The following is a 22,052-nucleotide window of genomic DNA, read 5'->3' as shown; positions in this document are numbered from 1 at the left end:
CACGAGGCATGGCTGCTGCTGCCCGGAGGTGGCTGGGGCGAGCAGGGTGCGCATAGAAAGAAAGAAAGAAGATGGATTCATATTTGTTGTTATTTAGTACTCCCTCCGTGCCACTTAAGGTGACACGTTTTCCTTTTTAGTTTGTTCCAACTAAAATGACACATTTCTTTTTTTTGGAAACTTTCTCTCTTCAATTAATACACTCAACCACTTTTCTCACCTCTATTAAAATATTCATATTTCTTTCTCTTTCTATTTTAATACTTCCACCCACCTTTTCTCTCTTCAATTAAACATATTAACCAATTATTCCTAAAACCCCGTGCCGGCTAATGAATGTGTCATTTTAGCCGGGACGGAGGGAGTACAAGTTGTTAATGTGCCAACCTGGTTGATAGCCTTTGTCCACTAATTAATTCATCTGCCTTTTGAAACTAAACTATTGGTGCATTTTGAAACTAACGATTATATTTTTTACACCTCCAATTAATTGTCTTATGATAAATTAGGAATTAATAGCCTTAGAGCATCTCCAATGGTCGGCTAGCAACCGGCTAGTCGATTTTTCGCGCTGGCCGATCGGCTAGCCGAACCATTGGAAGCGGCGAGTGGCTAATCGGCGAGCGGACCGGCGTGGGCTGGCCGATTGATGGGCGCTGGCCGATGCGCTGGCCGCCATTGTGGCGGCCCGATCGGCCAGCGCCGAATATTCTTTTTTTTTTGAAAAAAAACCTATATAAACGCGATTTTAGTTTCATTTTCATTTGCACCACTTGTTTTAACGAGTTTTCTCTCTCTCTAACTTTCTGTACAAGAGCTTCATCGAGCGATGAGTAACGCGGGTGGTAGTGGTGGTAGTGGTGGGGATGCTTGAGGAGTATGAACGGAGGATGAACGAGGCTATGAATGCCTACATGAACCGCGAGATGGAGCGGTACATGCGTAGGGTGGAACAGCAGGCGATACCTCGCCCTCCACGGGTTATCCACCGCCGAGAAGTGATTGATCGGGATCACGCCGCTGCACATCAGCGGTTGTACGACGACTACTTTTCGAGAGAACCCGCGGTTTCCCGCCAACATGTTCCGGCGGCGTTTTAGAATGCGCAGGGAGTTGTTTATGCGCATCGTTGGCGCATTAGAGCGTCGATATCTGTGTTTCCGCTTTAGGTACGATGCGGCTGGCAGACCCGGCCACACACCTATTCAAAAGTGCACGGCGGCAATCGGGCAGTTGGCCTACGGAGGCGCGGCGGACATGTGGGATGAGTACCTCCACATCGGTGAGTCGACGGCCCTGGAATGTCTGAAGGATTTCTGTGGGGGCGTGATAAACATTTTCGGTGAGCAGTATCTTCGAAGCCCTACTCCCGAAGATTGTCAGAATTTGATGCAGATGCACGGGGAGAAGCATGGGTTCCCCGGGATGTTAGGCAAACATAGATTGTATGCATTGGGAGTGGAAGAACTGTCCGACTGCCTGGAAGGGGGCCTACACGACCGGCTACAAGTCAAAGAATCCCACGATAATCCTCGAGGCCGTAGCTGATTACCGGCTGTGGATCTGGCATGCGTATTTTGGGGTAGCCGGGTCGAACAACGACCTCAACGTCCTGAACTCGTCTCCCCTCTTCAACGAGAAGTGCCAGGGCGTCGGTCCAGCCGTCTCATTTGTGGCCAACGGCAACCGGCATGATATGGGCTACTACTTGGCGGATGAGATATACCCTCGGTGGCCGGTCTTTGTGAAGACGATCCGAGACAAACAAGTGATGAAAGGAAGGCCTACTTTGCGGAACGACAGGAGTCGGCGCGCAAGGACGTGGAGCGCGCATTTGGTGTGCTCCGGTCTCGATGGGCGGCAATTAAGGGTCCAACGCGTTTGTGGGATGTCGGATGCGTTTCCCGAGATAATGTACGCCTGCATTATCCCGCACAACATGATCGTCGAAGACGAAGGCGTACAACTGACTAGTTGGGCCAATGATGATGAAACCGGTCCAAGCCACGGAACGGCCACCCCTAGTGTACGACGTGGGGTACCTCTCGATGAAGCCGGCCGCCTCAAGGAATTTGCCAACATGCGCCAAGTGGATGCTCATATTCAACTCCAAAAGGATATAATTGAAGAGTTGTGGGCACGGAGGATTGCACGGCGATAGTTTTTTTTCTTTATTATGTACCTTTTTAAATGTAATTTTTTTTTATCTATGTACCTTTTTTAAATGCAATTAATGAATTTTCTCGTAAATTTAATTCCGTAATTTAATCGTAATTTTAATTCCGTAAATGTAGTTGTTTTTTAATTATTTTTATTGCGGCTGGCCTATGGCTGGCCTAAATCTGATGTGGCAGGTGGATTTTTAGTGCTGCTGACATGGCAGGGGGAGAAACTGCTGGCCGATTTCTGGCCGAAGTACCATTGGAGATGCTTTTAACAAATTTTAGAAAATCTTATGCTCCATGATTCGATCCTAGACTAAATCTTATAGTAACAATTTGTCTATCAAGTGTTCCTCTGTTGTGCTATAGGTTAACAGTTGGATAGTGCGACCAGATGTTGTTGCCCAGGTGCGCCCTGCCTGCGCTTCTAACAAACAACAATACGGATATGAATCAATACTAAGATGTCTCACTTGTTTTTGTGTTTCTTAAGTGGGTCTTGGCAATGGACTGACTTCCCTGGAATAAGCTTGCATTAGGAATCACAACGAATTTATTGTTTCGTATGCCTTTCCATTTTACTAAAGTTTTGTTGTAAAAACTCGTGGCAATGAAGATATCACTAATATTTTGCTTCGCTTCCATTGGGTGCATGAGCCCATCTTTTGATGAAACTTTTACAATGAATTGGGTTGATAATATTTAAGCTCTAACGCCTATTCAAATATAGCCTATCACTCTATCAATTAATCAATAAATTTTCTATTTTGCTATTTTCGTTCTTCTATCAATACACTTTCTATTTGATTTTTACTATTTTTAATAATGGATTTTACACTCACATTTTATTATAAAATTAATTTACAAAAGTAGGACTCATATTTTACTAATTTTTACAATCAATTTTCTAGTATATTTCTTAAAACATGTGTCGAATCAAAACTCTCCTTATATTGATGGACAGAGAGAGTACTGTTTTCACACAAGGTCTTGAAATAAATTGTAAAATACTATGTCCCTTCATTAAAAATGAAACGTTTTCTAAAATAGAAATAACAGTCTCTCTACTTTTTCTCTCTCTTACTTTATTCTCTATTCATTACTCCCTCCGTCCCACATTTATAGTCACATTTAGTTAGAGCACGAGTTTTAAGGAATTGGTGGAGTCTCAAATTAATGAAGTGAGATGGTGAAGCGTGTAATAAATGAAGTGAGATGGTGGAGTGTGTAATAAATGAAGTGAGATGAATGAGTGTGTAATAAATTAAGTGAGATGAATGAGTGTGTAATAAATGAAATGAGTTGGTTGAAGGTGGGTCCCTTGTTGACTTTACGGTTTTTTATTTTTATTTTTGTTTTGGTTTATTTTGATGTTGATAATGACATTTGAGTGTAATTTTAGTGAATAATGGGGTAAAATTTTATGTCCAAATATGGAAAATTCTAAATGTGACTATAAATGTGGAACAGACTTTTACGGCAAAATATGACTATAAAACTGAGACGGAGGGAGTAATTCACAACAAAACATTATATAAAACGTGTCAAAAAGCAAATGTTTTATAATTAATGGGACGGAGAAAGTATTAAATATACAAACAAAATTGAATATATCAGAAATTATTAAATATACTACTTGTACTTAGGGATGTCAATCGGGTCGGCCCGTCGGGTTTCGGGCCAACCCTATTCGGGTTGCGGGTTAATCGGGTGCGGGCTAGTCGGGTTGTGATTTCTTTCGGGTTATAAAAGTTCAACCCTAACCCTAAAAGCTCGGGTTTCGGGCTAGCCCATCGGGTTAATCGGGTTGCTATCGATAGGATTAGCATGCGATCAATCCCATAAATAATGATGAAAATTAGTTATATTCATTAAATGTAAAATATTTAATAATGATAAATTTGAGATATATGCTTAAACTCAATTATAAATATAATCAAATACTAATATTTGAGATATTTGGCTGGTGGAGTTTCCAACTCCATCTTCACTCGTCTGCTCAATATCTTCCATCGATCTGTATGTTTATCCCTTCTTTTTTCTCTATTGAATTTACGCTATTTATACTAAATGTTTTTATTACTGCGCAAAGTTTCAATTTTGCATATATGAGTATGCTTGATTTGGGCTTGGCTTGTGATTATCAATGTAATCTATTGGCTGTATAAAAGAGAAGCCTTTTTTATTTTTTCAATGGAGTACCTTTTCTACTTAATTGTTTTGTTAATGTTTTATTAGGCAAGATAATAGGGAGATATAATATGAGATAAGTAACATAGAGTTTGTCTAGAATTAAATTATGTATATGGGTGACTGTGAGATAGTTAATCATAAGATATAATGGGTCATGATGCATAGTCAAGGGCCAAAACCAACATGAAATTAGAGTAGTTATGACCTTTAATCACAAGTAATCATGACAACCTAATAGCATCTTGGTGAATAATCTGAAACATGAATAGAATTTCAATTTTCCAACTATTATTGTAGAGTATGAGTTCAATTTATCATATTGATGATCATGATGTTGGGTGGTTATTGCAGGGGCCATTGCGGGATTTAGTGCTGAGCCTTCAAAAAGAAGTGGTGGATGGTGATCTGCTTAGGGACTGCATTGAGTTGGGCTCTAATGACCTTAAGAATTTGATGCAATGCATCAAGGACATTGCATCTGTGTTCATCCCTACTGCTGCTCCCGAGAAGGTGATGCTTTGAGGATGACTTTTTTACAAGACCAGTAGCTATAGTTTTGCTGACAATGGAGAAGAAAGTTCAGTCTCCGGTGGTTGTTTTGCCTTTGCTTTTGAAGTGCTCCATGTTTCTACTGGTGAAGGGGGTGTTTTTTTTAAGAATGCAATGTTTTTCCTTTTATGGTTTTTTCCTGTCAAGGCTGGATGACAAGTTTTGCCATATTGATGTATGTTTACATTGAACTAATTACTTGTAACCTATTATGATGTTTTTCTTGTAGCACTAGTTTGCTGTTGATGTACCTTAAGAGTGTCTCCGGTGGCACCCCTTCCATTAGGACCTCCACTAGCCTTTCCCACAAAAACTGTCTGTCACGTCAGCACTAGCCCTTCCCACTGCACTAGGACTTCTATTAGCCCTCCCACAATTAAATTAATTCACAATTCAAATTAAAATTTACGGGATTAAAATTTGACACGAATACGAACAGGAAATACGAATATTTCATTAAAAAAAACATACATCATTCGAAAAAAAAAATTACATAGTAGATAGAAAAAAAAACAACCACATCAACGTCCACCCCTCCGCGTCCAAACCTCTTCGATGATATCCTCCTGAAGTCGAATATGGACATTTCTTTGCCGCATGTCGGCAAATGCGCGCAACCGCTCAACCTCTCCATGAGGTACCCCAATGTTCACATTCGCGGTGGCCACGCCGTAGCTTGGACCGACACCCGTATCATCTTCGTTGGTCCACTGAGTCAGTTCGTCCCCTTCACTTTCGACAATCATGTTGTGCAAAATGATACACGCGTACATGACGTCGCCGATGTTGGGAATATACCACTGCCGTGCCGGACCCCTCACCAACCCCCATCGATTCTGGAGCACACCAAATGCGCGCTCAATATCCTTGCGCGCTGCCTCCTACCGGCTCGCAAAGTAGGACTTCTTTGGCACCACCCGCACGACTATTCGCCATTATAGATATAATTGAAAAAAGAGGTTAGAGAGAGAAACTTGTCAATACAAGTGGTGTGAATGAAATGAAGTTGGGGGAGCCCTATTTATAGAGTTTTTTTTTTTTTTTTTTTTTTTTTTTTTAAAATATTTTTTAAACGTAAAAATTGCGGACGTCCGACCTTCGCCACAGTGGCGGACGTCCGGTCGGACGTCGGTGCGAGGGGCGAGGCCATCCGACGGGCACTCGGGACGGGCGTGGGCGCCCTTCCCACCCACTACAGCGGACGTCCGGTCGGACGTCGGCGACGTCCTACCGCGACGTCAGCCAGGAGACACTCTAATTGAAATAGAGCTTGTCTAAGGATCCATGTCACTACTAAGTTTGTTCTCTTGTGGTTATGAAGATTTGCTCCACATGTTTAGTGGACAATGAAGATATTGCTAGCTAGCCTAACCTTGCTCCATTAGTTTTTCTTTTGAATGAATGCCTCTCTGCTTTTTTCTAGTCTTACTAACTTGATGTTATTTTAATATAGATAATAGATTATAGTTTACATAAAGACTCATTTTAAACCAACTCTTTGTCGATTTTCGCAGTCCAGATGAAGGAGAAGTTGCCAGAAGAAGGATCAAGCTGACGAAAGCTCTCGTTTGAATCCCGACTGTGCTTACCAGCTGCCCATATCACTAAGAGCCCGGGCCTGTTTGTTGAGAGTTGGCAACGTCGGCTATGGATCAAAGTCGTGGGTACAAGTCATATCCAATCCAAGTGTGGTGTTTTCTTCAACTGCCTAATTAATTCAGACAGAGGCACAAGTGTACAAATAAATGCCATTGATTATGGCATAATACATTAATTTGTTTCCAGATAGATTTCTCTATTTAAAAGTGAATCTTGAAATCTTGGCTGGTCTTCTGTATGTTATAGCAACCCCAATGGGAGAAGGTAAATGAAAATGGTATATCATGTTTATACCTTTCTAAAAATCAATCAACTCTAAGGATAAAAGGTATATGGAAAGGTATATCATTTAAAAATAATAAAATAGTAGTACAAAAGCATTAAAAGACACATAAAGTATTAATACCTTCTCAAATACCTTCCCTCTTTGGAGAATGATTTTTTATGAAAAGAAAGCAAATATGAAAGTTATTAGATTTTACTTCTCCATGGATTGAGAGGTAAAGATACACTTTCAAAATAAGAAAATGTACAATACATTCTCAAATACCTCTTCCCTTGGAGAATGATTTTTCATAAAGAAAAAGTAAATATGGTACCTCTCCATTTACCCACTACAAAAAAGGAGGTGATTTGCTAGCACCATTGTGCTCGCAAAAAGGTAATAAAGTGCTCGCAACAACCCGATTTGCTAGCACACTGCGAGCACTAATTGTGCTAGCTATAGCGCTTGTAGCAAATTTGCGACCATTTTGCGAGCAAAAGTTATTTTGCTAGCACCTTTTTGCTCGCTAATAGGAGAAGTTGACCAAGCTATATATGTGCTCGCAAATTTGCTAGCAACTCTAGTTGCTCGCTAATAGGAGAAGTTGACCAAGCTATATATGTGCTCGCAAGTTTGCTAGCAACTCTATTATGCTCGCAAGTTTGCTAGCACCTCTATTGTGCTAGCAGGTTTTTGGCCATTTGTATTCATCAGCAATTCTAATATATATATTTTTTAATTTATTATTTGGACAATTTATTAAATAAAAAATCATAATGACAATAAAAAAGTAACAAAACTAAAAAATTATATAAAATCGAAAATATTGGCACTTAGTTGGGCCGATCATATTTTTGGGATGAGAAATGAGAGGCCCACATTTCATAAAAAAAATGAGTTTAGGGAAAATCTCATTCATAACCACCCTTTTATTTTCTTTACTTCTTTTCTAAGTAAACCGACTCTATATCTCTTGTATGTAGACCTAGTTCTAATACCATTTAGATAATTAAGTGAGAATCCTATATTTTCTTCTAATATATGTACTACAAACATATGCAAAACAAGAAGTGCATCTTCTCTGTGTGCCTTCTTGCACATCGGACATTAGAATAATGAACATCAACATTTATTATAACTTAAGACAGTAAAGCCAAATACTTCACAATAAACAAATGAATCCGGATATACATAAGGGGGATTTACCTTCACATAGCGAAATCCTTGTGGATCAGCACAGCTCTTGCATCCTAACATGATCCCACACCTATACTCCATGAAATGTGAATTATTCTGAGTTGCATTCACATTACAATAACACAATAATATAGCATAACCTCAACAATTAATTAACAGAAGTCTTGCAATCACTTACCAAACATGTTCTTTTGTAACCCTTCTGCATCTGATCCCATAACTCCAAAGTTCTGCAAAGTGCCTACATCCAAAAACCAAAAGTTAATCTATACCAAATTCCTCGAGTAGTAAAGTTATGCGGAGAGATAATATATCCCCCCTTCAGCTGATTGAAGCACACCACAAAATTTCTTTAGGTATAACGGTTCTATTCATCAAGATTCTTAGTAGCACTGTTTCCAGAGCTTACAAACGAAGACCCAACAATTCTCTTTCCATCCAGAGGCCTAGTTGAATAATTGGTGTTACTTTGAACTTAACTTTTGTCAGTTTCAAGAAAAGGGGAAAAATGAAAGAAAGTGCAGATCAGTTTAAGTTGTGATTTCCTTTGCTATAGGATATATACTCGTCGATAAACAGCGACAAACATGATATAAAAATGGCCTTAGATTCTCATGTCTAAAACATCCAGTGTCACCTTTAGCCAAAATTACTAAAAGGTAAGAAATTATTGACTGTTGACAGTCGATTTGGATTACAGCAAATCTCTGCCCAACTGCCTTCTTTAACACCACAATTTGAGGAGATATTGAATATGTAGACATGTCTCACCTGGAACAAGATGTCTGTATTAGTAAGTCCCGGCAGAGAAACCTGGATGCAATAGTTTACCAAGAAACACCAACACACCACAATAAAATCTTCAGAGACCATCTCCATCATGTACGCACTTATTGAGCAGGGTTGTTTATGATATTAATTGTATAACTAGGCATCCAACAGATCAGGGGAAAAAAATAGAACAGAGCAGCCAAACTCTTGTTAACCAGAAGCACATGATTTACTATCAAGTCTGCTAAGTTCTTAAAATTAAATAGTACTAATTAGTCCAACAAATTTCAGTTCTACAACACTTTTCAGCAAGTTTAACTACACATTGTCATCCTAAATCCTTCGAAGTCAATTTATTAATTCATTTTTAAGTATGATTTAGTTAATTCATTAATTATATCACAAATTATCATGCTGTTAGCATCTCCATCAACAAACTTTCTCAAATCAACATCTAATAAGAAAAAAATCAGACTACGCACTAAATACAGAGTTTGGAAGGGTACGAACCATGCTATCTTCGACCTCATCCGGCGCGGCGGAGCTCGAGCCAAACCGAGATCTTTGCATCGCTTTGTAGGCTTGATTTTTCCCCATTTTCGTGATAGTAAATTCTACAATTTTATCCAGCAATAATCGATAAATTTTTTGAAGCGAGAGTCATGAAACAAGAGAATCTAAACAATTAAATTCATTCCATTGATTTACAGAGAATTATTGAAGATAACAATTAGAGAGGGTTATAGAAGTACCGACGAATCATTCCAGAAAACGAAATTCCATAAAAATTTTATCAATTTCTCGGCGAAGCCAAGCAGAGGGGAATCGAGTGGATTGCTACCGAGAATCTCCGATGAGAGCGGCAGAAGGAGCCGCGATGATGTGAAATCGCGGATGCACGCCTTCGATATATTCGATTAGGGGATATGCAATGAGCAATTGCTTGGAGAACGAGCGGTCCGATCATCGTGATGTTTGATTCCAGAGCTTCTCCGGCGATCATCATCAGATTTACGCTCAGCTTGAGTGATCGTTAATGACAGCGGCGGAACTGCGGCGACATGCGGCTGAAATGCGACGGCAAAGCTAGGGCTGCGACATTGAAGTTGTGTAGAGGAAGGGAGAGGGGAGAACTGATGGTTAATTAGAGATAGAGAGGGAGAGGGAGTGCAAGGGCTATAACTACGGCTGTAAGGGTGGGCGTGTGGGAATGGAGGAAATGAGAAGAATTAGGTTATTAAGTAGTATTTAACTAGCACCTATTTTTGCTCGGAAATTTGCGAACAGAGGTACTTTGCTAGCTAACTTGCGAGCACATGCATTTGTCTGCACCGTTTGTCACGATCGCGAGCACGGTTTGCTCACAAATTTGCGAGCACTATATGTGTGCTCTCAAAACTCCTCATTTTATCCCCTTACTCTCAATTGGTCATTGTTTGCGTTTTTGCTCGGGATTTTGCTTTCAATTTTGCTCGCAATTTTGTGAGCAGGCTATATTATGCTCGAAAGTTTGCGAGCACCGGTGGTGTGCTCGCAAAAAGTTGGTCGCAAACGGAAGCTTTTTTTGTAGTGACCTCTCCGCTTGAAGATGCTCCTAATGTAATAATCATTTCACTTTCTTAGTATTTTCCAGATTTTTCTCACCAGAAACTGTCTAAACTTTATTGTTAAAAAAGCAATACTTATAAAGTACTCTAATGAAGTAATTTCTCTCTCCCTTAAGCACCACAATAATTTTTCATTTGTGGTACTGTTCAATAACATGTGTGAATTGGTCTCAAAATTAAATGTATTTAGTTGCACTTCACCTAACCATACACGTTTGAGCTCAGCAGCTGATATCCTTCTGTACATTACTTAATTGCACTTTTGCTATCTAAATAATTGCACTTTTTTCTTCACAATTTCGTTTTGTGTAGTTATAACCCGAGTCACATCATCGATTTATTGAAGATATTCTCCTGATCATCTCCAATTTAGATTGGATAATAGTCAATCATCCATTAATTTCCCTACAGACATTAGGGCACCTAGAACTGTCGGCTAATCCAAATAGCTTGCTAATTTTTACTTCAATTTTCTTAGCACCAATCCATTTCTCTCTAGTATTTGGATAAAAAGAAGTTTGCAAAATAAAAATGCATTGTCATGGAAATGTAGAACCGGTCAGAGTTGATTTTATGCTAACTGTCTCACATAATATCCGCGTGAAATCAATGCACCTATCTAACTCCCATTTCCTTATGCATGATAGCTAACTTGTAAACATAAGTCAACTTTCAACATTTCACAATCTTATTTTCTCCTACCTACTATATATATATATACCTCGATGCCTTTATTTCCTCATCAGACCTTGCATTGCATTACTCTCTTTACATCCATTAATTACTCTCTACATATATAATGGGAAGCACGGTTAAGAGATGGTTGGCATTTTGCGCGGTCGCGGCCATGGCCTTGGCCGTGACCGCGGAGCCCCAAGTCCCTTGTTACTTCATATTTGGCGACTCATTGGTCGACAACGGAAACAACAACAACATTCAGTCCTTGGCCAAGGCCAACTACTTACCCTACGGCATTGATTTCCCAGCCGGCCCCACAGGCCGATTCTCCAACGGCAAAACTACCATAGATGTCATCGGTAAGTACACATGATCATGTAATTACTTAGTTAAATTAACCTCTTAATTACTTAATTAAGCTTCCTAATTACTTAATTTTGTTTCATTTTTACAGCTGAGCTGCTAGGGTTTGATGACTACATTCCACCTTACGCCACCGCACGAGGCCAGCAGATACTGAGGGGAGTGAATTACGCCTCAGCCGCCGCCGGAATACGACAAGAAACCGGCCAGCAACTAGTAGCCACCTATCCATATCTTGTACTTACATCATCAAGATTTCGTAGACTAAAACAGAGTGGTTTAATTTTTTCTTTCCTTGAATTATAGGGGGCTCGGATTGACTTCACAGGCCAAATAAACAACTACAAGAACACGGTGTCGCAAGTAGTCGGCATACTCGGGGATGAGGACTCGGCCGCGAGTTACCTGAGCAAGTGTATCTACTCCGTCGGTATAGGCAGCAATGACTACCTCAACAACTACTTCATGCCTCAATATTATAGCACCAGCCGCCAGTATTCGCCGGAGCAGTACGCCGACGTACTCATCCGTCAGTACACCGAGCAATTAAGGGTATATTTCTCCTCATTCACCGTAACAACAAGAAATTTTGTTTTACAAATGTTTCATTAAATAGCTGGTCGGTATCAGAGTAGGTCATCGACTGTGAACTAGTAACATTTTAATTGACTTAGCAATATAACCGATCCAAAATAAATATAATGATTGACTCAGCAGTATATTTGAGCTTGACATTTGATCCAGTTGATGGAAGATTGGTCTAACTCGATTAGAAAAAAATACTATCCTCTCTGGTGTGAGAACCTTTTTGCAGCTTTTCAGTGATCTATTCTGAGATTACTTTGATATCGACCTAACAAATCTTTGCACCAATGGCTGTGTACATGTTTGAACATACTTCAAACTCAACCACTGCTGCATACGAAATTCTTTCCATTTTGTTACGCTCCAATTAAATATAATTTTTTTTTCGGGATCAGATGTTGTACAACTTCGGAGCCAGGAAGTTCGTCCTGATCGGAGTAGGCCAAATCGGGTGCAGCCCGAACGCGCTGGCGCAGAACAGCCCGGACGGGAGGACATGCGTGGCGAGGATCAACAACGCGAACCAGATATTCAACAGCAGGCTGAGAGGCCTGGTCGACGAGTTCAACGGCAACACCCCTGACGCGAGGCTCATCTACGTGGACGCCTACGGCGTTTTCCAGGACCTGATCGACAGCCCCTCGGAGTTCGGGTTTACGGTGACGAACGCTGGGTGTTGCGGGGTGGGGAGGAACAACGGGCAGATAACGTGCCTGCCGCTGCAGCCGGCGTGCCAGAACAGAGACGAGCACTTGTTTTGGGACGCGTTTCATCCGACCGAAGCTGCGAATGTTGTTGTCGGGAGAAGAGCGTATCGGGCGGAGAGGGCGTCGGATGCTCATCCCTTTGATATTAGCCGCTTGGCTCAGCTCTGATACCATTCCACACATCAAGGATACAAATTGTCTAATGTGTGTTAATTTATAGAAATATATATATATATATATTGGTAAATGGTAATTACTCTCTCGAAATGTAATTTTGTACGGTTTTATGTTTCTATTTTGTGTTATGATATTGATTCTAGTCATGAGTACTACTTTCCGAAAAATTTGTTACTTAAATTCGTTTTCATTCGTCCCAGGGGCGGATCTACTCTATATACACAAGGGGCAATTGCCCCACCTCTACTTTTCATATATCCATAGATATATACAATATATTATTATAATATGTGTATTATTAATAACTTTGCCCCTGTGATATTTTATTAGAAAAATCTTTGTTGCCCCATTGAAAAAAACGAAAAGTCAAATATGTACTTTAATTAATATTTAATAATACTTAGTTGTTTTTAGAGAGAAAATCAAAAGTTATTTGAGTATTGAAAAATTAAATGTTAGTCTTTCTCTGCTTTGGAACTTATAGAGAAAAATGAGAAGGAAACAAAAGAAAAATGAATTATGTGGAAATGGCTGTTGCGATTTAATAAGATTTTTCATTGCGAATTATTTTCAAAACAATGCAGAAAAGAAGTGACTCAACTTAATTAGAACGGATGAAGTATAATTTTATTATCTTTATCATTTTATGTTTATTTATTTATCAATATATATTTATACTTTTGCCCCCTCTCGTACAAATTTCTGGCTTCGCCCCTGATTCGTTCCATAAAATATGTCACATTCGTTTTTTTTTTTTTTTTTTTTTTTTTTTTTTTTTTTTTTTTTTTTATCATTTTTTGTATTGGACTAGATGTTTCATTAACTCATTTTCACTCAAATTTCACTAACTTTCTCCACTCAATTTTCATTTTATTTCTTGAGATCCATTTTCGTGGTTTGGGATTTTGAGTTTCTAAAAATTACATGTGCGTTGAATGGACTTGTTTACATAGTCTTCACATATCCGTATAATATGCAAAGGTCCAACCATGGGCTTGATAATGCACATGCATATCTTATGGGCTGGGTCCAATATTTTCTTAAACATCCAAGAAACAAACTAGATTTAGGTATTTTCAATTACAAAGTTCATAGAATTACAAATTAATTAATGGGATATGTAAATGTTATACATTAAATTTAAAAATAATAAGTCTCTACAATCTCATCTTTCAGTAATTTAAAAATGATATACGTTTACTTCTTATATTAAAAAATGACATTTTGCACTAACTACCACCAAATATTTGCAATTGAAAGTTTGCGTCCGTATCACAAAATTCTAGATAGGTCTGCACCATAACCTAGCTACTCGATCTTTTTAATATTTTAATTACGATAAAGTAATTGTATTAACTAATACTCTCCTCGTTCGTACAAAAATGTATCATTTTTGTTATTTTGGAGTGTCCGCAATTTATAGTTAAGTTTACCTTTTTTTTCATTCTAAGTTGACGAAGCATTCATCAAATTCATTATACTCATGTTATATTATAAAACAATTCATATATAAAACTGAGGTCCATATTCTATTAACTAATTTTTTTATGCTTCTACACAAAATCAAACAAATTCTTAAAAATACTATCGAGTCAGTACGAGACTGTAAATAGTTAACGAAGGTAGTGGTACATACTAACCTATGACTAATAAATAGTTCACAAAATAATTAACGACATTAATTGACAAGGATAAGTCCTAGTGTACTTTGAACTTTAAATAGTTATATATGGACGTAAGCAATTGCGATTATTTGATGGCGGTGGGGCAATGCTACATATCATATACAACATTGAATATTTTGGTTTGAGCATCTAACCATTTATATTAAACTCAAATATGAGTATAAATGTTACATCAAATATAATTTTACTTAAATCATTTAGACTAAACTTAAACTTAAAAAATTATTCTCTATATTATGTGTTTCTTACTCATAAAATTTGAAAAACTTGATTTGAGTTTAGTGTAAACCTAAGAGTGTCTCCAATGGCGGACGTCCAGGTAGGACGTCGCTGACTCAACTTATTTTAACACAAATGATACCCGCAAGTATACGGGGCCAGTGTAGCAATTAGCAAGCAAGAGTATCGTATCCCACAGAGACAAATTCGTATCAACTTAACTACCACGAACAAATGTTGACTACTATCTAGAGAATCATGAAAGGTTTGGTTGTTTTCTAACACTAATAAAAGCATATAGTAAGCAAATAAACAAGTAAAAACAAGTAAACACGGAGTGAAAAGATAATATGGAGAAAAATTGTAGAGCTCAAGGATCCGATGCACAATTCCATGCTCTTATCCAATCAAATTGCCTTACCTTTTGGTGTCTCTAGAGCTACTAAGTCGACCACAATTATAGATTAAACCCCCTCCCGAGGTGAGAAACCTGTAGATTAGGTGCTAGGATTGAAGTCCCCTTCTAATCCTAAAACCCCTAACTCCCGAAAGCTTGATTAGGTCAAAGATCCCACTCAAAACCTCAACTCTCCCGAGTTTTATTGCATTAAGGTGTGAATTATTCCTATTTCCACATTAATTATTTCATCTCCCGATTAATCTAATTAATCCTGCACAATCAAGTGGTGATCAAGCAATTGAAAGGAATAAACCCAAGAATAATCAAATAACTACAAGAGCAAGGTAAGAGCAAAATTAATTGGATAAAAACTATGAAATTAGTGCATCTTCACCAAGAATTCTACAAAAAGGTGTTTAGCCACTCATGTTCTTCACAAAAACCATGTTTGAAACAAAGAATTCAATGAAATACATGTAGAAAAGATTAAGATATTCCTTGGAACGAATCTATGGAATGGCAACTTCAATCTTCCGATTGGAAGTCGTCAATCTTCAATTCCCTCTCTCAAAGGTGTTCTTGGGGGTGTGTGTGAGTGTTGGAGGCGGTAGGTGTTGAATCGATGTGAACCCTAGGTGTTTTTCCTTTAATCTTGCATCAAAAATTGCGTTTTTGCCAAAAGAATACGCCAAAATAGAGTACCCGGCCGGGTGGAATTATAAAGAGAAAAATTCACCCGGCCGGGTGGTCATTTTCGACCCCTTTCTGGCCATTTCCCGCAGAATTACAGTACCCGGCCGGGTGAATTTACAGTGTAATAATTCACCCGGCCGGGTGTAAGTTTCTGAATAGCGCAGTGTTCTTGTAACGGCCATAACTTCTTCTACCTCCGATTGAGGCGTGCAAGATACCCACGCGAAGATCTTTCGAAGACGAAGAGATTGATATGCATTATGGGCTGATTGGACTTCAAAATCTCCAGTAAATATTGTCTCAAAGCAAGGCTGCTGCACATCCACATATTTTGTACCTTTTTCTACACATTCTTAACAAAATGGTCAACATACCAATATAATAGAGAAGTATATATAAACATGTCCAATAATAGACAAAATATGATCAAATTCATACATAACCACCCTCTAAAACCATGTAAAATCCAAGTATATCAGTCGTCGACGTCTGACTGGACGTCCGCCGTAGTGGCTCCGAAGGGCGCCCGCACCCGTCGCATGGGCTCGCCCGTCCTCCCCATGGGCGGGCGGACGTCCGCCGTTGTGGCGACACACGGACGTCCCGTTCGGACGTCCGGTTTTTATATTTTTTTCTTTTTTTAAAAAAAAACTCTATAAATAGGGCTCGTTGAACTTCATTTCATTCACACCACTTGTGTTGACAAGTTTCTCTCTCTAAATCTACAAATTTCATTTATACTACAATGGAGTACAATAGGAATTCCCCCACCACGAGCGGAGGAAACACACCCCCGATTCCCACCGGAACAGAGGGAAACTTTGCGGGGACGAATTCCCAATTTGCGGGGATGAATCCCCAGATGGCGGGGATGACTCCCCAAATGTTCTACAATATGTTCCAGTGGATGAGTCAAATAGGTGGGTTGATGCCCGGGGCAGCGGGGATGGGCGTACGCCGTCAAATATGGCGGGGGTGGGTGGGATGTTGCCAGGGGCAGCGGGGATGGGCGGTATGCCGTCAATTGTGGCGGGGGTGGGTGGGATGATGCCCGGGGCAGTGGGGATGGGCGGTACGCCGCCAAATATGGCGGTGGGTGGGTCGATGCAGCACAGGAGCCCGAGGACGCCTAGGGAATCTGTCTATCGCCCATATATAGATTTGTTGGCCGACGATTCCCCTAGTACTGTTCCGGAGACTCAGTACACCGGCATCGAGACTTTCTCTTTTGAGGAGCTGGGAGCGGAGTTGGGGCTATCGCCGATCCGTGAGACTCCACACTTAACTAATGTAATCAAGAAACAAGAAATGAGAGCCTCAACGGCTACTTTCTAACAAACTAACTAACTCCAAACGGCTAGTTTCTAACTCTTGAATTCTGCTTCATTCTTTAAACCTTCCAAAATCTGAGTGTGCACTCATTCTAACAAATCTCCACCTGAGTACACAACTCAGGCCCCAGAAGAACATTAATCAGCCTCGTTAATGATCAAACTTGTCCCTACCTAGGGACTTAGTGAGCATATCAGCTGGATTGTGCAAGGTGTCAATCTTGACCACCTTCACTCTTTCCTTCTCAACTTCATCTCTAATGAAATGTAGTCTCACAATTATGTGTTTGCTCCTCTCATGGAAATACTGATGTTTAGCCAAGCACATAGCTGAGCTACTATCACAATGTACCACCATGGTTTTCTGATTCAAACCAAACTCTGAAATTCATGGGGCGAATAGACTTCATCTCCCTCGCGTCAGACATTTGTGGGTCCGCTCCTTAACCTCATTAAAGTCCACACCCTCTTGCTGTGTAAATCCTCTAGCCACCAACCGAGCCTCGAACTTAATTTTGTCTTTTTTAGTGGCTTCAACCTTCCTTTTAAACACCCACTTGCAGCTTACTAATCTCCTTTCTTTCCCATCAGATTTTAGCTGAGCCTTATCCACCAAAATCCATGTTTTATTCTTGAGTAAAGACTCAATTTCATCATCCATAGCTTCTATCCATCTCTCTCTGTCCTTACTCCTCATAGCTTCCTTGTAAGTGAGAGGATCAGTTAGCTCAATGTTTTCAGCAGCACATAAAGCATAATAAGCCTCATCAGAATATTTCTTAGGAGGTCCCATATTTCTCTTGCCTTTGTCTCTGGCAATCTGGTACTCCCTAGTAGTCTCAGATGTAGCTCCACCTTGACTAGAAGCACCTTCATCCTCAGTCTCTGACTCACTCTCAGAGCCACTAACTCCACCTACACATAGGCCACTTGACTCCACCTTAAAGAAGTCACTGTCATCTTTATTATGAGTTGAGTCACTCTTCAGATAGGGCACGTGAGTTTCAGTGAACACCACATCCCTACTAATAATCACTTTCTGCTTGCCAGGCTCAATACACCAGAGCCTATATCCTTTAACTCCCATCTGATAACCAAGCATGACACACCTTAGAGCCCTAGCTTCAAGTTTACTTTGTCTGACATGTGCAAAAGCTGCACATCCAAACACCTTGTACCTTGTGTAATCACTATGAGCTCCATACCACATAATCTGGAGTTTCTGACTTTATAGTTGTAGCAGGACACTTGTTGATAAGAAAAGCAGCAGTATACACTGCCTCTCCCCAGAACTTGCTGCTCAGACTAGAGCTTAGAAGTAGGCACCTAACCCTTTCCAGAATAGTTCTATCCATCCTCTCTGCAACCCCATTTTGTTGGGGGTTGTAGGGGACTGTCCTGTGCCTCTTCATTCCTTTCTCTTTGCAAAACTGATCAAACTCAGAGGATAGATATTCTAAGCCATTATCAGTCCTAAGGCACTTCACACTCCTGCCTTTCTCTAATTCCACTTCCTTGCACCATATTCTAAACTTAGAGAAAGTCTCTAACTTATCTTTCAAGATATACACCCATAATTTTCTAGTGTAATCATCAATAATAGACAAGTAGTACCTCCCTCCACCAACTGAATTTACAGGAGAGGGACCCCAAAGATCACTATAAATGTAATCAAGAGGGGCAGTGGATGAGTGTGTACCTGTTGGGTATGGAGCCTTCTTAGCCTTTCCCAGAATGCACTGCTCACAGGGATCCAGCATCTTGCAGCTACTCTCAGGAATCAGACCCTTCTTCACTAGCTCTTTCATACTCCCTTCTTCTGGATGGCCTAATCTCATATGCCACAGCCTCAGATTTTCAGCAGATACTGTATAGCTTTCACCATCAACAACCCTAGCAGTGAGATAGTAAAGAATGTGATCTCTGTCAGCTTTCATAATCACTTGATCCCAGACCTCACAAACATCTTTCCTTGATTTAACAAAATATTGAAACCTTTCTGCTCCAACATCCCCAAAGAGATCATATTCCTTTTTCACTTAAGGGATAAACCTCACTTCAGTCAAGATTTTGATAGAGCCATCTTGGATTCTCAGCTTCACCTTTCCAACTCCTCTGATCCTGCAAATATTATTGTTTCCAAGAAGAACAGTTCCATCTGCCTCAATGAGATCATGGAACCAACTCTTGTTAGGGCACATGTGAAAGCTGCACCCAGAATCCATAATCCACCTCTGACTAATCCCCTTATCTGCTACATTCAGGAGTTGGGTAGGAGGATCTACACCCTCTACACAATCAGAGGTGTTCTGCCCCTTGCCCTCAGATGCTTGCTTCCTCTTCCAAGCAAAGCAATCTTTCTTTAAATGCCCAGGTTTCTTGCACCAGTGGCATGACCTGGTTTCCTTCTGAATATCAGGGGTGGTTGCCTTTGAATATTCCTTATGCTTCTTCTTGAATTTTGGCTTCTTAAAATTCTTGACATTGAGAGCCTCTGGAGCTTGCACATCAGTGCCTTTACTGTTAGTTTTCTGGAGTTCCTTAGCCATGAGAGCTGAATAGACCTCTGTGTAAGTGATAGGCTTATCTCTACCATAGATAATGGCATCACTCAGTTGATCGTAGGAGCTAGGAAGAGCATTGAGTGTCAAGATAGCCTTATCTTCATCTGAAATCTTCACATCCACAGAGCCAAGATCATCAATAATCTTGTTGAACTCCTCTAGCTGCTCTATGATGGATGTATCTGCTGCAAAACTGTAGGAGTATAGCCTCTTCTTTAGGTAAAGTCTATTTGCTAGGGACTTCATCTAATATTTCCAAAATCCCCACAGCAGTCTTGCATTCTTGAACATCTTTGAGCACTTTGTCTCCCAGACACAAGATCACTGCACTATGGGCTTTGAGTTGCATTTCTTCCATCTTGGCCTGGGATTTGTCATCAAGAACTGGAGCCTTCCCTTTCTCTGCAGGTGCAAGAACCGCAGCCAACCCTTGTTGAATCAGCACAACCTTCATTTTCATCTTCCATAGGCCATAATCATTTTTGCCCGTGAATTTCTCTGCATCTAGCCTTGCTGCCATCTTGAAAATCGCCTGGAACTCAGCTTCAAGATTTCCCACAGGACGACGCCACTTGTTAGCTTAGCAAGACTCACACACTCTGATTATCTCACACACTCTCAGTATGAACAATCGCACACACACACTAGAATCTTGATGAAAAGTAGAGAGGATTTTCTTGGAGAAAAGGGATTCTCTTTATTGACTGAATTCTTACTCTACAAGATACAAAGGCCGAGCTATTTAAAGCTGGCACAAAAGTGGTAACCGCCACTTAACTAACAGAATCAAGAAACAAGAAATGAGAGCCTCAACGGCTACTTTCTAACAAACTAACTAACTCCAAACGGCTAGTTTCTAACTCTTGAATTCTGCTTCATTCTTTAAACCTTCCAGAATCTGAGTGTGCACTCATTCTAACAGAGGGAGTATGTAATTTTTTAATGAAGTATTCGAATTTTCCCGTATTCCGTGTCGACATTTTAATTCCGTAAATTGAATAATTGTGAATTTTTAATTTTATTGCGGGAAATCCTAGTGGGAAGCCCTAGTGTAGTGGGAAGTCCTAGTAAAATGGGAAGGGCTAGTGATGACGTGGCAGGAAGTTTTTGTGGGAAGTCCTAGTGGGAGGGGCGCCGCCGGAGACACTCTAAAGATAGGTATTTTTCTCCCAAAAACCAAAAATGGAATTAGTATTGGAGTATTATTGGAGCTGAGAGTGTCTCCAATGGCGAACGTTGACGTACTTGGATTTTGCTTGGTTTTAGAGAGTAATCTTGCAAGGTTTTGATCACATTTCATCTATTATCGGATATGATTATGATTACTTCTCTATTATTTTGGTATTGACCATTTTTGTTAAGAATGTGTAGAAAAAGGTACAAAATATATGAATGTGCAGCAGCCTTGGTTTGAGACAATATTAACTGGAGATTTTGAAGTCTAATCAGCCCCTAATGCATATCAATCCCTTTGTCTTCGAAAGAGCTTCGCGTTGGTATCTCGCACGCTTCAATCGGAGTTAGGTAGAAGAAGTTATGGCCGTTATAAGAACACTGCGCGTTCCAGAAAATTCCACGCGGCCGGGTGAATTAACCACCCGGCCGGGTACGGTGTTCTGCGCGGAATAAGTCAGAAAGTGGTCCAAAATGACCACCCGGCCGGGTGAATTTTACTCTTTATAATTCCACCCGGCCGGGTACGCTATTTTGGCGTATTTTTATGCCAAAAACGCGATTTTTGATGGGGGATTAAAAGGAAGAACGCCTAGGTTTCATAATTGAACATTCCACCGCCTCCAAGACATTCCACACTTCCCCAAGAACACCTTGAAGAGAGATTTGAAAATTGAAGACTACAAATCGAGAGATTGGAGTCTCTATTCCATAGAATCATTCCACATGAGTATTTATTTGCTTTCTTTGATGTATTTGATTGAATCCATTGTTTTGGTTTTCATGAAGAACATGAGTAGCTAATTTTATTGTGGAGTTTTGGTGAAGACTACAATGGATGTTTGTGATTAATTCAAGGACTTCTTTAGATTGCTTAGCTCTTGTAGATTCTTTGTTCATTCTTGTGCCTTTTCAATTCAATTGCTTAGCTACCAATTGAGTTTGTCTACCTTTATAGTTGTAATCGAGAGATACCTACCTAGGTTTGTTAAGAGAGTGAGCATCACTTTGATAATCTACACTCGAGAGAGGGGAATCTTAGTGAGGACTTGGGTCTTTTGTTCTATGGAATTAATCTAAACATATTAGAAGGAGACTTTAATATTAAGGGTTAATCTACGGGGTGAGTACACT

General features: G+C 39.9%; 2 protein-coding genes across 4 annotated transcripts; one reads left to right on the top strand and one right to left on the bottom strand.

Annotated features, from left to right (window-relative positions):
* Positions 1-7,974: 7,974 nt before the first annotated feature.
* Positions 7,975-10,208, bottom strand: LOC125197498. 3 transcript variants are annotated; one of them, XR_007172078.1, is made up of 5 exons: positions 9,489-10,208; positions 9,247-9,350; positions 8,603-8,736; positions 8,144-8,206; positions 7,975-8,035 (listed from the first exon to the last, which is right to left on the bottom strand). XR_007172078.1 is itself a non-coding variant. In XM_048096253.1 (5 exons), exons 2-5 carry the CDS (start codon positions 9,331-9,333, stop codon positions 8,000-8,002), a joined length of 228 nt encoding a protein of 75 aa, XP_047952210.1. In that variant the 5' UTR covers positions 9,334-9,350; positions 9,489-10,208; the 3' UTR covers positions 7,975-7,999. The 3 variants fall into 3 exon arrangements, 2 of the variants coding, with proteins under 2 accessions (XP_047952210.1, XP_047952209.1); XM_048096253.1 differs by lacking the exon at positions 8,603-8,736 and adding an exon at positions 8,737-8,778; XM_048096252.1 differs by lacking the exon at positions 8,603-8,736 and adding an exon at positions 8,737-8,778 and having other exon boundaries at positions 8,144-8,195; positions 9,578-10,208.
* A 903-nt stretch (positions 10,209-11,111) lies between these two features.
* Positions 11,112-12,969, top strand: LOC125194491 (GDSL esterase/lipase At5g45670-like). The gene is made up of 4 exons (XM_048092737.1): positions 11,112-11,380; positions 11,476-11,600; positions 11,691-11,936; positions 12,365-12,969. The coding sequence occupies exons 1-4, from the start codon at positions 11,143-11,145 to the stop codon at positions 12,842-12,844; spliced, it is 1,089 nt and encodes a 362-aa protein (XP_047948694.1). The 5' UTR covers positions 11,112-11,142; the 3' UTR covers positions 12,845-12,969.
* The last annotated feature ends 9,083 nt before the right edge of the window (positions 12,970-22,052 follow it).

Source organism: Salvia hispanica, chromosome 6, assembly GCF_023119035.1.
Source record: "Salvia hispanica cultivar TCC Black 2014 chromosome 6, UniMelb_Shisp_WGS_1.0, whole genome shotgun sequence".
Lineage (NCBI taxonomy): Eukaryota > Viridiplantae > Streptophyta > Magnoliopsida > Lamiales > Lamiaceae > Salvia > Salvia hispanica.
This window is presented reverse-complemented; position numbering and strand designations above follow the sequence as displayed.